At 36.5% G+C, this 16,683-nt stretch overlaps 1 protein-coding gene across 1 annotated transcript in view; it reads left to right on the top strand.

The window, feature by feature from the left end:
* The first annotated feature begins 1,266 nt into the window (after positions 1–1,266).
* The window catches only part of LOC150110132 (F-actin-capping protein subunit alpha-like), a 123,877-nt gene continuing 108,460 nt past the window's right edge, over positions 1,267–16,683 (top strand). The window contains exon 1 of the mRNA XM_090391625.1: positions 1,267–1,314. Within this exon, the coding sequence (XP_090247751.1) occupies positions 1,273–1,314 (42 nt within the window). The 5' untranslated portion in view covers positions 1,267–1,272. The remainder of the gene's footprint in view (positions 1,315–16,683) is intronic.

Genomic DNA, 16,683 nt, shown 5'->3' with positions numbered 1-16,683 from the left:
GCTTACTTATATCTATCCCATGGGTGACTATTTCCGCACAGTCATTCCTACACTCGCACTCATTTGTCTCAGGGGTGACTAGATATATGCTTGATTGCTTCCTTCCTAATATCTCTGGTTTCCCTGGTTTTGAATTTCCAAACTCACTGAACAACTCTTACTCCAAGCATCTAACACCCAAACAATTTAAGTGCAGTCCTATATCAAGCATACACAGATCCTTACGTCCATAAAATTCACTCCACACAAACTGTTCACAATCCCCCCCCCCCTATTATTTCTCAATAAGTGTATAAATTTAATTTCCTTCCTGACATGTTCTCTTTCGTCTTTCCAGTCTATGTATTCGTAAGTTGAAGTCCTCCATAATAATTACACGATCTGCATGTTTTTTTTTTGGTACTAATCTGCTAATACGTTTCCCACTTCATCCATGGCCTATAGCAACAGCAGCCAATTTTATCCTATTCAGTCTCATACCACATTGCCTCAGAACTGCCATCTTCTCTACCGACTCTTACTCATGTTGGCTGCAATTCATCTACTAACATCGGCAGACCTCTTCCCCCCCCCCCGTCCTGCCTACTCTCTCCTGCCGGAAAATACTAATCCCATGACATTCTACCACAGTAATTAGTTAAAACAATGATGTCTACAACACATACCTCAGAAAATCTTCTATTATTTCAACACATTCAATTGCTGTGAGAGTGCTGGCATCATTTATACAAAAGTGCCATTAGCACGCACCTTTTATTATTATTTATGATCGCAAACAATCATTTCCTTCAATATGTTACATTTAAATTTGTACTTGTAAAAAATAAAAAAATAATAAAACAATTTAAAAAAAAGTGGCAACTGGAAAAACATGACAGAAACGATTCACCAAGTATTACAATATATAGAAAATATCATTGGTGCACAGACCAGAGATCCGTCAAATATGTTAATACTGTATTTGAACTGCTCACTACTGTCACGATGTTTAAAAAAAGAAGAAGGCGATGCTATCAATGTTTTTAAACTTTGGGAAAAGACCATATAAAATGAAGTACTTTTATCCACGCATCAATTATATTCTCATTTATTAGTATCTGAACAAAAGTCAAAACTCACTCGCCACATTCGTTTAAGCACGAATGTTTACAACGTGATGTACTCACATTAAGCGACTTCCTGGATATGTATTCCCGTATCCAAATCGTAAGCCTTATATATTACCACTACCCACAATTCCTCATTAAAAGGCGTGTTCAAGGAATATTCAAGATGGCTACGGACTGTGATGAGTCGATATCTGATCAAGAAAAGGTAAGTTTGCTGATGTTTTGAAGTAGCAAGAATGGCTTGTAAATGAGTTAGAATCTGATATAAAGGCTTCATGAATATATTAATCGCAATTCAACTAGATTTTTTTACTTACTCGCATAAATCCGGCCGTTACCTGATAGGGCCGCATGAGAAGTGTGGTAAATAAGAAATGAAGCCGGTTTCCTTGTTACGCTACGTTCCCTGTAGAATTAGATGTAATAACTTCGCACGACATTCCAGCATGGTAAACTGTGAAGTAACGTGCGCATTTAATTCGCTAATTAGAATCTTATTATAAGCACCCAAAAGCTGAAAATCATTTAAATCTGCCCTTGAAGGTTTTATGACGTATTAACTTTGACAAGACGTATTTATTGTACGTATGTATAGAGAGAACCACTACATGCATATTAAGCCACACTTTTTAATTTAATATTACTATGATAATGTTTTTAAATATCAGAATAACTTTGGTTGCAAGACAGCAAAGAGTTTCCCGGAAGAAATTGTATTAAAAAATTAAATTATAAATCATTGTTATGCTATCAAATTTATTATGAGAATACATAGGAAAACGCCGATAATTAGGTTTCGAATATATATATTTCTGTACATTTCGATACATATGCAAATTATTCGTGGTTTTCCCAACGTGACGCATATAACTATTTACTGAGAGACAAAGATACAGATTAGGTGGTTTGACAATACTTGATTAAATAAATTTGCATGTACCATATTCCCCCCCCCCCCTTCAGATTTTCGTTTAAAAATACCAGAATCAATGCGATGTTATACCAATAGTATTCGTGGACACTTCCGGTTTCCACCGCATGTTATTAACTATTTAAGACGAAGTATTTGTGTCGAGAATATTTGTCAGGCAGAAGTAGCGCGTTTTTGTTCTCCAGAAAATTAGATCCCTCCCCCCCTTCTCCTCCTGCCATGCAGGCAAAGTAGTGAGAGGAGCACATGCAGTCAACAAACATAATATACCAGTCATAATTCCACACAACTTGGTTCTGAGAATATTTGCAACATCATTAAATAGTTAACATCCCCTTACCCCACAAAAAATAATTTATATAAACAAATTCTTTTTGAATGAAAAGAACTTGCTTAATTGTTAAAAAAAACCCCAAATAACTTCAGTATAAAAGTGAATTAATAATCATATACAGATAATGCAGTTAATATGTAAATTGTATTATTGGCATTTCCTAAATAAAACAAGGATTAAGACAGATGTGGGGGTGACATTTAGATCTGGGAGGGATTGTAATATCATTGATGATAGATAGGATTAGAGGAGGAGGGGGGGGGGGATGGAGGAGTCATATCCAAGAAGTGGGGTTAATGGAACTTCTTATAGAAACAGAAATGAGCTAGTGTGCATGTTTACAAATGCTAGAAGTATTTGAAACAAGAGGAATGAAATTGTAGCATTAATAGAGTTCATTCACCCAAAGGATTGTTGGTATAAGTGAGACATGGTTGAATGAAGATGACATGCTGACAGGAATAGAGATGGAGGGATATGTAGTCTTTCATGAAGACATAAGACAAAAAGGTAGGAGGAGTGTTATTGATGATGGCAGAGGAGTTGTGCCGATCTAGAGTGGGGATTGCAAGGAGTAAATACTCAGTGGTTTTTCAAGCAGTATGGTTTGAAGTGGACAGGATGAAATGTTTACTAGAGTGTTGTTATAAACCAGGTAATCTAGAAGGCAGTGAGAAGGAAATGTTTAGTTAAATTGGTCTGGCTAATAAGAAAAAGGTGATCATTATGAACAATTTCAATTATGGTAATATAGATTGAAATGAAAAGACAGCATCAGGAACTAAAGATAATGAATTTTAGTTTTTAAGGGATAACTACCTTAAGCAGTATGTAACAGGCACACATGAGTCGAGATATTTGGATTTGATTATCTCATCAGAAAATATTGTTGCAAATGAAGTTTTACATCTCTACTTCCTAAAAGTGATCATGAAGTGATCACTTGGATGGCGGCCAGCCTTATCAGAACTTTTGTGCAAAAAGGTTATATGTGAAATTATTGGGCAGATGATTATGACAAGCTCAGGAAGTGGCTTGCATCAGTATCATGGAATGAGGAATTGCATGGGAATTAAATCAGTGCTGCATGGTCTCTATTCAGGAAGTATCTGTCAATGACTGAGTATTCCAAAGGTCGGGAGATTACATAAGGTAGGTGCAAAATGGTTAACTGAAGAGGTGAAGCATGCAGTCTGGAAGAAAAAGGCATTGTGCAGGCAGCACAAGATGAGTGGAGATAATCAGTTACATGAGTTACAAAGAGCAAGCAAGGAAGGTGACTCACTTAGTAAGGGTAGCAAAAGAGCAGTATGAGCAGCAGTTAGCAAATGATGCTAAAAGTAATCCTAGGGAGTTTTTTTGATATGTAGCCAGTAGAAGGAAGAATGATTATGGGAGGATGATGTTGGTCAGTGATAATGGGAGAATGATAAATACTGAGGAGAACATAGTAGAGGTGTTTAATGAGTAGTTCATTAAAGCATTCAAACCTTGTGATTGTAACATAATGCAGAAGTTGATAACAGTGGTAATGGGAGAGGAACATATGAGAGTGAGTGAGCAGGACGTATATGAGAATTTGAGTAAACTTGATGTCAACGAGGCTTTGGGTCTTGATGATGCATCACCACGTCTTAAGGGAATGTTCCATTGAGTTAACAGTTTTAACTTGCATTTTTAACATGAGTCTTAGATTAGCCTGCGTTCCAAAGTAGTGGAAAGATGGCAGAATGTTTCCTCTTCATAAAGGGTGGTAAGACTAAGGCTTGGAATTATAGGCCAATCTGCTTGTCTGGAGTAATGGTCAAGGTGTTGGATAAGCTAGTGAGGATAAGGATTTAGAACTGGATTGATGGAAGTAGAATACTCTCTAATGGATAGCATGGGTTTGCTAAAGATAAATTGTGTTTTAGCAATCTGTTTACTTATAACAAGGGGGATGAATATACAATAGTATATTTAGATTTTGCAATCCAAATATACTATTAGATTTTGCTTTTTATAAATTGCCACATGACAAACTAGTAGTTGGAACAGATAGGGTTGGATAGTAGCTTAGTATGTTGATTTGGGGATTGGCCTGCTGATTGGTATCAGCAGGTGGTGTATGGGTGGAGAGTGTTATCCCAGAAGAGTAAAGTGACTAGTGGCTTACCCCAGGAGTATGTTTTGGTGCCATTGTTTAATTTGCATATAAATGACATAGGAATTGGCTTAAATGCTTATATACAGTTGATTGCAGATGATGCAAAGTTGGGAGAGTGCTGAAAAGTAGGGCAGATATTGCTTTGCAAGAGGACTTAGATTGTCTGAATGGATAAGTGTGTGTGTTGGGGGATATTGGTTTAATGTTGCAAAATGTAAGGTTTTAAAATTTGGGAGGAAAAGATGAGATGCAGAGTATATTTTAGAGCAGGTGGAAGAGATGAATGATTATCATTATTATTATTGTTCCGGGCAACTCCAAGGAGTCGACAGACTCATCGAGGGAGGCCTTAACATCATGTCAAGAACAACTATTCGACATTGACACAGTATCTATCATACCTTGCCTTGAACTCATTCACGGTCGTAGCACACACAACAGACTCTGGAAGCTTATTCCACTCATTCACCACTCTCCAAGTAAAAAACCTAGCTCTAACACCCTTGTCAACCACGCTATTGCTCAGCTTCCATGCATGGCCCCTAGTTTTCCCACCACCAGTCATATTTTCAAAAATATCTTCTGGATCAATCTTATAGAAACACTTCAGTAATTTGAATGTCTCAATCATATCACCCCTCCTTCGCCTATCGTCCAATCTCTGCAACCCACAAATCTTCAACCTTTTCTCATAAGGTTCATTCCACAGACCTGCTATCATCTTGGTCACTCGTCTCTGGATCCTCTCCACTTCCTCCCTATCACAAAGAAACCCTGGTGCCCATAACTGGGCACAGTAGTCTAGATGGGGTCTTATCAAGGCTTGATACAGAGGAACAACAACTTGTTTGTCTCTGCATGTTAAAGTATTTTTCAGAAACCAAGTGATTTGATGAGCTGATTTAGTCACTTTTGCAATGTGCCCCCTAAACTTCAATTCCGTATCCACCAACACTCCCAAATCCCTGGCCTCATCAATCTCCTGGAGTACAGTTCCACCAATGCAACATACTGCTGCTATTCTTTTCACCCCAAAGTGCATAACCTTACACTTTGCCACATTAAATTGACATCCATTTTTCCTAGCCCAGTCCTCCAAACTATTCAAATCATCCTGTAAAATTTTGACATCCTGTGCACTCACAATTGCTCTACCCAACTTTGCATCATCAGCAAACAAGTGAACACTTTCTCTCAAATCCTTTCCTATATCATTGATGAACAAATTGAAAAGCAGTGGTGCAAGAACAGAGCCCTGTGGCACACCACTAGTCACAAGCTGTCTTTTAGACTCTACTCCTGAATAAACCACTCTCTGGTATCTCTCCTTCAACCACCCTCCTATCCATCTCCACCAACCCTACATCTATCCCCATCTGCTCCAGTTTACTGATTAGGGTTCCATGTGTTGGTCAGTGATATCCTGTCAAAGGCCTTGGCAAGGTCCAGTAGTATCACTGTAAACCCATTACCCCTATCCAGTTCAGCCGTCACTGTGTTATAAAACGTGAGCAAGTTACTGACGCATGATCTACCCTTCACAAAACCATGTTGTCCCCCATACAATATCCCATTTTCATCTATCCAATCCTGTATTCTTTTCTTCACTAATTTCTCTAAGACCTTGACAATGATTCCTGATATGCTAATCGGTCGGTAATTTACAACAGCAGTCTTGGAACCAACTTTATGCAGTGGAACTATTTTCCCCTTTTTCCATCCCCTCAGAACTAACCCAGACCCGACACTCAAATTAAACAAAATGGTCAAGGGTACTGACAGTTCTTTAGCTGCTTCTCGTACGACCTGAGCTGGTATACCATCCAATCCCACGGATGTATTGACATTGAGGTTATGCAATAGACTACTCACTTCCACTTCATTCACCACAATTCTCATATAATCTACTGGTTTATTCATTTCTGCAATATCACCACCTGGTTGATATATACTTGCAAAGTGCTCACTCAGTAACTCAACTATATCAACTGATTCAGTTACCTCCCTACCATTGGCATTCTTTAAAATCATTCTGCCATGTACATTTTTCCTTTTACTTGCTACTTATCTAAAAAACTGTTTAGGATTCTCTTTAGCTTGCATGGCCGATGTTCTTTCGTAATCCTTTTTTGCTTTTCTTACCACACTCGTTACCCTTCCGGCCTGCGCTTTATACCGTTCATGTGCCTGCCGGTCACCTTTCTCCTTAAATTCCCTCCATAGTTTTTTTTTTTTTTTTTCTTGCAGCTCAAGCTTAATGGTGTTATTCATCCATTTTACCCCTACTTGATTTATTATTTGGACTCTAGGTATACAGTCAGCCATTGCTTCATGCAAACACTTCTTAACTGCCTCCCATGCACTATCAACTTCTAGTCCTTGCAGTTGTACTTGCCATGGCACTGAACCAATCAAACTCCTATGCTTGTCATACTTTCCAGCCCCATAATTCCACATGTACCCTGTGTTAATTGAAAATTCCACACCTTTAGCCACCTCCCAAGTCAAGACCCTATGATCACTCTCACCAATTGTGGCAATGTGGTCATATTTGTTACAGCCAAATCCTCAGATGTAATTACTAGGTCAAGCACTCTCTGACCCCTAGTATTTTCCATTACATACTGTTGCAGATAGTTATTCCTTAATAACCGCATAAAATCCAATTCCTTCCTCTCGTGTGTCCTCTCCTTACTCCAATCAATGTGACCATAGTTGAAATCTCCCATAATAATTACCCTCCTTCCACTCATTTCTTCTATTTGCATATGCATACTATCCCCACTATCTATTCCATCACCTGGTCTATAGCAGCACCCAATTGTATATTTTGTTCTGCTAGCCTCTATCTCACACCAAATAGCTTCATATGTGCTCTTTTCTCTATCCTGCAGTTCAACTTCTATACTCCTTGGCTGCAACTCATTAGCTATCATCAATAACACTCCTTCCCCCCTTTTTATTCTCCCTGTCACTCCTGAACACGCTATACCTGTCGCATTCAATCCAACTAGCTTTATCATCTTCTGTCAGCCATGTTTCACTAATACGAACAACCTGTAGCCTGGAAGCGCCAACCAAGGCCAAAAACTCCTCCTCCTTGTTCCTAATACTCCTGGCATTAGTGTACATGAATTGCAGAAGCCCGTTAGTCCCATCCCTACTTTGATGCCTTATACTAACTATTCCATTCTGATTTGTTGTCCTTCGTACTCGCTCGGGCATATTATACTCATTCATACAATCAACTGCCTCCCTAAAGTCTGCATATCATCTTTCCCCCCCCTTAATAAATCTAGTTTCCCTGAGTCTGTACACCCACTTCATTCATCAACACTTTTTCAAGCCTCCATACACCAAATCCATTCAGATGTAACCCATCCATCTTATATAAATCCTTTCGCCCATCGAACTCACTTCACACATCCACAAATTCCACTCCACACCACTCTCCATGCATAACCCATGCCTAAAGTCATTGGCAATTATTCCCTCCTCCTAAACACTTCGCTGTCATACTGCGGCAAAATACTTGCCATCCTAACTCTCTCACTCTTCTCTTTTGCTACCTCAAGTAATTCCCTCACATCCTCTATCATTTCCATTTTGTCTTTCAAATCATTCGTTCCTGCCACGACTATCATTTCTTTCACCCTCTGTTTTTGCACTCAAATAGACTCGCTGACGTCCTTTATGTTTGCACCTGGTTGGTACGATTTCGTCAAACTCTCAACTATCACACCTCTTAATAATGAATCTCCGTACAGCACTCGCTCCTTCATTTTATTTACGTTTACGAACATTCTCTTATTTTTCGTATCAGACTTTCGCCGTTTATTAGTCGGTACGTTCGGTACACATTTTTGCATACGCTCCAGTTGCCGCTTTGCTCTGTGTATCGCTCTGCTCAATCGTGTGATTTCACTACTTGCATCTATCTTGCCATTTTCATTATCATTTAAATCATCCATTCGTTCTGTATTTCTACCTTCATTTACACTTTCAACGACGCTCTCACACCTATCTGGTACTACCTCGCAATTCCTTATCACATCACTATTTTCTATATTCTGACTTTCTTTAACGATATCACTTTCGCCACCCGAAACACGCTTAAGATCCTCATTCTCCTTACACTTTTTGCACATATTGACTCCACTATCACCATCTAACCATCAAAAATCGAATGATAAAATTGCAGTATAATGTTGCAGATATTTTTATTTTAAAAAATTCGTGATTTAACGGACACCCTATTAGTCTGCTAAATCAGGGGTTTACTGTATATTTATAATATTATATGAGAATATGTATAGTTAGTTATTTTTAATTTCTGCAAGTTATGGTAGACCAGCAAATACCTGCATTTAGGTATTATTTCTGTTAGATCAGTTCATTCCATTCCATTCCATTTTCTGATATACAGATAGGAAGAATGCTTGTTTTTTTTTTTGTGTGATACTGGGGTTGGAAGAACTGGCATCACTAATAAGGACATAAGAAATGATCATAGGGGAAATTTTTAGATATTTGCTGATGTAAAACTGGATAGAGCAATAGTTAATAACGATAATGGTGATATCTTGTAGGTTGATTTATATAGACAGACAGTATTGATAAAGAAGCATGGCTGTCATTTTAACATAAGTTAATATTATTAATTTGGGAGGAAAAAATTACCATTTTGTATACTTCATTGATGGAACCAGGCTAGGCTAGGGATTTGGGAGCAGCTGGTGGGCTATGAGTTGATATTCAGAGGTCATATTGCAAAAGTAGCTAAAATAGCTCATTGGCTTATTGAAGAATGCACTGATAGGTAATTTATTTTTTTATGTTGCAAAGACATCAAAGGTCATACTACACCAGGACACAGGTTACAGCAGTACATATGGTAAAGGGTTAGTAGGACAATCGCAAACATTTATGCCCTTGGTGGGATTTGAACCCATAGCCTCTTGGCTGGAGAGTGAATATGCTAACTACTTGGCCAGCCAGGCAAGCACTGACAGATGGAGATGAATAGGTTATTCTACCTCTTTATAAGGACTTGATACCTTGATACAGTTCTATATGGACTTATGTGCACAGATCCAGTCACCTTGGTTTCTCAGATGTTTAAGAGGCAGAAAGGATTCACAGGCAAGTCCAAAATGCCAGGTCTATGGGATGCTCAATATGAGGACAGATTGATGATTGTGAGTTACGGAAATTGGTTGATAGAAGGACATGATAATGAGATAAGTTCTTAGAAGGCTTTATAGAATGGATATAGAGGAAATTTTTCAGTACATGACTGATGGTATATAGGGGAAAACTAGTGGTTGTCCATGGAAATTAAGAATGTGAGTAACAGGGATGGGGTGTAAGGACTAGATTTTTCTCCTTAGAGAGATGATTGGGTTGCCATAGTCAGTTTTTTAGTGCTTTGTCAGTGAATGAGTTCAAAGTGAATTATGACAGATATTGTGCAAATAATGGTTAGTATGTTTGGTTAATGTTAGTGAACTTCCTATGATGAGTCTATGTACTCAATGGAGAGGTACCCATGTAATGTTATTAATTTCTTCAGAGTAGCCTGTATGATTTCTGATCACCACTGTTTAAGTTGGCTAGGGAATAATGCATGGATGAAGTTTCAAGAAAAACTTCATCCATTCAACCTGCAGGAGCCTTCCAATATGAGGTCACCACGTTCACCTAAACTGGAAACACTAATTGCAACATGGAATGTTAGAGCTATGTTTCAAACTGGAAAGATACAAGAAGCTATTAAGGAAATGTGAAAGTACAGAATAGATATTTTAGGAATAAGTAAACTAAGATGGATATTGTGCAAATAATGGTTAGTATGTTTGGTTAATGTTAGTGAACTTCCTATGATGAGTCTATGTACTCAATGGAGAGGTACCCATGTAATGTTATTAATTTCTTCAGAGTAGCCTGTATGATTTCTGATCACCACTGTTTAAGTTGGCTAGGGAATAATGCATGGATGAAGTTTCAAGAAAAACTTCATCCATTCAACCTGCAGGAGCCTTCCAATATGAGGTCACCACGTTCACCTAAACTGGAAACACTAATTGCAACATGGAATGTTAGAGCTATGTTTCAAACTGGAAAGATACAAGAAGCTATTAAGGAAATGTGAAAGTACAGAATAGATATTTTAGGAATAAGTAAACTAAGATGGATAGGCTTTAGAAGGTGAGAACTGAGATGGATATCAAATACTGTATTCAAGATCTGATGAAAACCATGAAAGAGGAGGGGTTCTTATGTTTAGTGAAGAGACAAGTAAAAGCATGATACATTGGAAACTTGTAACTAATTGAATTTTAATGGCTATTATAGTCAAGATGTATAAATTAACCATAATGCAGGTTTATACATCAACAAAAGAGAAGGATCTTGAAGAAAAGATCTTTTATAAGTTATAGAAATCTGTAGAACAAGTACTAAAGCATGGCATGGTTATTCTTATGAGTGGCATGAATGGTAAAGTTGGAAAAAGAAATAATGAAGATAATAAATCAGTAGGTAATGAAGCATGTAGACCAAGAAATGAGAATGGTGACCTACTTGTGGATATCACCAGATTACAAAAACAAATCCTAAATTTGATCATATTATAATCAAGGATAATTTTAAGTTTGCTCTTAGATTTATAGTAGGAGCTGTTTTATGATCTGATCATTATTTAGTAACAACCAGACTTAAAATTACATGGGAGTAAATCAGAAGACAAGGTTAAGATATGTTAAATTAAAAATGAATGGAATAAAGGAAAATTTTTCTGTTATGATAAAAAAAATTATTTCTAGTGTTGAAAAATAAGAATCTAGAAAATAGAAAGCCCAGAAGACATTATTGAAAAGCAATGGAAAAAATTTTAAATGGTGTATAATGTGGTGGCAAGAGACTATTTGGGTGCTAAGAAGGAAAAAAAGAACAAAGAGTGGTTATTGGAGAAAACCTGAAAAACTCATAGAAAGGCATAAAATTAAAATGTTGGAACGTACTAAATCTCAGAGAATTAAAGAAATTCATTTGAGCAATTATAGAGGAAAAGCAGGTTAGTTTAAAATATGCAAGAGAAGATAAAAGGAATATTATGTACAGTTAGGAGCTTCTGTAGCTCAATCGGTATAGATGAAGCCCTTTGGAAACATCTTGGTTAGATTCCTGTCCATGACGTGAAGAACCTTTATCTGGTCTCTTTCAACTAAATGTGAGTTATCCGGTCTCATATGAAGTAGAGGGTTTTACACCTGGAAACTCGGGTTTTTTGTTCCTCAGAACAGGCAAACCAGCTTTGTGAATACACACATGAATCCACAGCCATAAGACACTTCTGGAATAAGGATTAACCAACTTATTCCATAGGATTTCAGTTTCGAAAGTCTGCACAGTGAAGTGTGGGTCTATATATGAGCATAAATCAGGACAGGATGTACAGTTGTGCAGAAAAGGCACAAAAGGCTGCAGCATTAGGACACATTGGAAAACTGCATGAGGTGATGAGAAATATGCTTCTGAAGAGGGGAAAAAAAAGCAAGTAAATGCGCTATCTTCTGAAGCTTTCATGAACCATTAAGGTTCTTAGCTGTGGACTTCACAACCATGACTGTCTCAAGAATAAGGTTGTTGGCCCTATTCCTGCCAGTGTGTTCTATGTCTGTAGATGCATGTTTTCACCGGGCCGCTTTGCCTGTTCTGGGAGAGAAAAATCTGAGTTTCCAGGCGAAAAAAATCCCCTACCTCTGTATAAGACCAACTAACTCACCTTTAGTCAAAAGAGACCAGATAAAGGTTTCTCACATCTTGGATGAGAATCAAACCCAGTTCTTTCCGACCAAAAGGCTTTGTCTATACCGACTGAGCTGCAGAGGCTCAAGTAAATTCTATAAGGGATAAAAATGGTTTGCTAACTGTAGAGGTTAAGATTGTTAGAAGATGGAAAGAACATGATGAAATGTTAAATGTGAAAAACAGTATAACTGACATGATTAGTAGTTTGATAGTGGAAGAATTTGCTATAACTATAGTAAAACACTAGAACCAATATTAAAGATAAAACAGTGCAATAAAGATGATGAAAAGTGGAAAGGCATGTGACAATGATAATATAGCAGTAAAAATGGTTAAGACAACTAAAGAAACTGCTGCTGATAAATTGTAACAGAGCTTTAACAATGTTCTGGAGACTGAAAGATAACCAACCAGTGGAAAGAAACAATGATAGCTATAATTCTAATGAAAATTTCTCTAGATGTGAAAACTGGAGAAGTAGTCTACTGTCAGTACCCACAGAAATTTTCTGTAAAGTATTGACAAATAGTATTAAAAGTGGAATAGAAAAGATATTAAGGCACAAACAAGTTTGTTTTAGAATAGTTGGGAGTATCACATTTTTACCTTAAAGCACTTTGTTGAACAAAGCATAAAATTCACTGTAACTAAATTTTATAGATTTTGCCAAAGCATAGCTTCTAATAATTATTCATAGTATTGAGAGAGAAACATTATGAATAATTCTTAGAAGTTATGGAACTCCTGACAAATATATGAGAATAATAAAAGAAATGTATATAAAAAAAGTAATAGTTGTATATTGCCCAGCAAACATCAGAATGGTTTTAGATAAGGAGTGGTGTGAAACAGTATCGTGTAATGTCTAGTTTTCTTTAAGTCATTGACTGGATTATGAGAAGTTACAGGTGTAAGAAGAGGAATTAAATGGAATCCTATGTCACAGTTGGAAGACGTAGGTAATACAGATAATAGTTTCGATATGATCAAAATGCACTGGTACACAAGCAAAATTGGAAGAATTGTATAAAACAGCTGAAAAGGTTGGTTGTGAAATAAGTATGACTAAAACAGTTTGTAAATTGAACAGTAAATGGCACAGAGAAATTAAAAGCAGTTGATATGCAGTAAAAGTTATGAATTTTACATACTTGGGAACAAATGTAGATACTGGAGATGAAAATGATAGGGATATAATGCGAAAATTGATGAAAGCAAATATTGTACTTGCAGAAAATTGAATACATGGAATTCATCCAAATATAATAAAACTAAAGTAAGGATATTTAATAGCAATGCTAAAGTTGTATTATTCTATGGACCAGAGACATGGAAACTGCAGACTAACTCAAAACAAACTTGACCAAAAAACAGGAAGCTAAATTTGTTTTCAAATAATGTCTACATAAAATATTAAAAATATTTTGGCCCAACAATGACATAAACTGACTGAGTATCGCCATGGATTGGATGTGCTCAGAATGGACAGTAGAGGGAGAGATTCCAAGAGTAGACATAAATACCTGAAGGGAAAAGGGGAACACCTAAATTAACCACGCTGCTGGCCAGGACGTATATATACGTCCAAGTTACCATGGATGCAAAGTGCATATTAAAGTTGTAATACCATTGATATTACTTCAAAATATACGATGGATACGAAGCATATGAGGATGTGTATTTGATCCATAATGGCCAGTAAGGTGGTTAAAGGAAAGAAAAATGGTTCTTTAGGAGAGAAGTAGGTTAGTGGCAGCAGACAGAGGTATCTGGAAGAAATGGATCTTGGTCTTATGTGCCTTGAAGCATGAAGAGGTTAATACTTTCTATGTGATAGTTTTTAGAATTTTGTGATACAACCTATTTTACTCCCAATTTAATATTTTTAAAAATTTCAAGAACTACAACTACGTTTTATTTTTCAAATCTTTGATAATTAAATCACTCTTTGTAACTCCCTACTTCAATACTGCCAGATAATATAATTATTATTGCAAGTATTTATGGACTCAGTAACGTTAGCAACAGCATTCTGAACAAGAAACTGTCCAATATCATTGATGATATCAAGCTGTATAGTAATAAGTTATATGATATGTAGCCTACCAGCAGGCTACATATCATATAATGAACGTTGAATGTCTCTTTTTATATATTATTATTATTACAGTAACCTCCATAGGGTCAGTAGACTCATTGTCTCTCCTAATTCATAGTCCATGTAAGTTAATTCATGTTTTTTTTAATATATAGATTCATCATGGAAGTTATGTTTTCTGATGTTGTATACATTTATGTGTTAAATGGAACTGACTAACTATAAATAAAATACATATCTAAGTTCCCCAATGAAGGCACATATAAAGTGGTACTCCTAGAATCTACTGAAATTCATAATTTTAAGCAAAAACAGTTTGGTCATGAAGATGATGATCATTGCATGATTTGGCCTAGTAATTGCAGCATTCACTGTCTCTATACCCGTTATGGTTTAGTTATATAGTCTAGTTTTCGAAAGTATTCTTAGAGCTTGTCAATGGTTTTCTGTTGTGCATGCTATGGGGGCATATTTGCATGTGCCTCCATAACGCAATTGGAAGAACAGCAGAACATTGTGCCCTTTGATTGCAAAAAACCTGGGTTCAATTCTCATTGTGATGAGGGGGAATTCTTATATGGGCTTTATCAATTGAAGGTGAGTTAGCTGATCTCATACGGATGTAGCAGGGCTTTTTCTCCCAGAAACTTGGATTTTTTTCATCCTATGTACAGACTAAACATACTCTTGTTGGCGATGATGGGGTAGATGGCATTGATGGTAGTAGTGTCGTAGTAGGAGAATTAAGTAGTAGTGCAGAGGGCGAGATGTATTTAGTGAAGTAGAGTGCTCCTCTTCAATGAGTCCTTGGACTCCATGGAGGTGTTGTAATATAATAATATTTGGGTTACTGGAAGTTTTTTCACTTGGTTATACTATAAATTATATATTATATATTTGGTTTAATCCTTTATCCAAGTGTAAGCAAACAAAGTTTATGCCTGAAGTATCTTCAGGAGTGGGGAAACTCGTGGCAAAGGTGGACCAGTTTGTATCACTTGTCTTAGTATCCCATAATGCAAAGCACATCTCCTTGCAGACGAATGATATATGGACGTAAACACAAGAAAGATATTTAATTAACCAAATATTTCGGTCTGGAAATAGCAGACCATCCTCAGTGGTATTACAAGAACAGTTTTAAAAAATACAAGCTATAATACTAACAATAGATCATTAAAAATAGAACATGCCGCGTGATGTTATATCACTAAGTATTAAGTATAAAACGGAATATTTTGAAGTAGAGACATGATTGGAAAAAAAAAAATAATGAGTAATCTTGATTAGACTTTCCCAGATTTTTGATATAAATATACAGTCATTATGATTCAGGTTGGGATGATGGAGCAAGGCCTCCACGCTTTCCTTGAACAAACGTTCGAACCCATAACGGGGTCTCTATGTAAGAGGCGAGTCCTGGACCAAAAGATGGTGTGGTCAGTTTCAATCCTGTGTTGAGCCAATTAAGACTTTTTCAGGTTTGTTGTGAAGAATGGAGGATTGATGTTCTTGGATTCTTTTTTCAAGAGAACGTCCAGTCTGTCCAAAATAGGAGAGATCACAGTTGCAAGATAAACTTCAGGAAGAGATAAAGTTGAGCGTTTGTCTTATGGAGAAGGCAATTTGTTAATAGGTGAATATGTAGTTGTTAAATCATATTTCTTTAAAATTCTTGCGATAGGTTCTGAAATACCGGAGATATAAGGAATAGGCACTCGACGTATTGAAACTTTGTTGTTTTGTGGAGGATTATAAGAATTGAGAAGATGTTGAGTACTTTTTTTAGACAAGCCATTGAGTTTCACGTGTTGTTGGATAGTAGAAAGTTCTTTCTGTAGATAATCAAAAGTAGAACAATTAGTTTTGGCTCTTCTGATGAGGCATTTTATAATTCCTGTTTTTTGACATGGATGATGGGCTGATTCTTTAAGAATATAACGACCTGTGAAAGTTGGTTTCCTGTATACTGTAGTTGTAAGAATATTTGAAGATACGTACAAAATATCCAGGATGTATTACGAAATCGAATAGTTTTAGTTTTATAATGTCTTGAGGAAAGATGTCAGCAAGTAATTTTAAAGTTTCCTTGAGAAGTACATTGGTATATAAAGATTTTATATCAAAGCTAACCATAAAATCTGTAGGTTGTAATGAGACATTTTTAATTGTGTCTTTATCAGTTTAGATAATGACACAATTGAAAGACTTAAAACTCATTTTGCAAGACCTCCTAGATTTTATAGCCTTCCA

Source organism: Typopeltis vanoorti, chromosome 1, assembly GCF_054136105.1.
Source record: "Typopeltis vanoorti isolate ZY-2024b chromosome 1, IOZ_Tvanoo_1.0, whole genome shotgun sequence".
NCBI lineage: Eukaryota > Metazoa > Arthropoda > Arachnida > Uropygi > Thelyphonidae > Typopeltis > Typopeltis vanoorti.
This window is presented reverse-complemented; position numbering and strand designations above follow the sequence as displayed.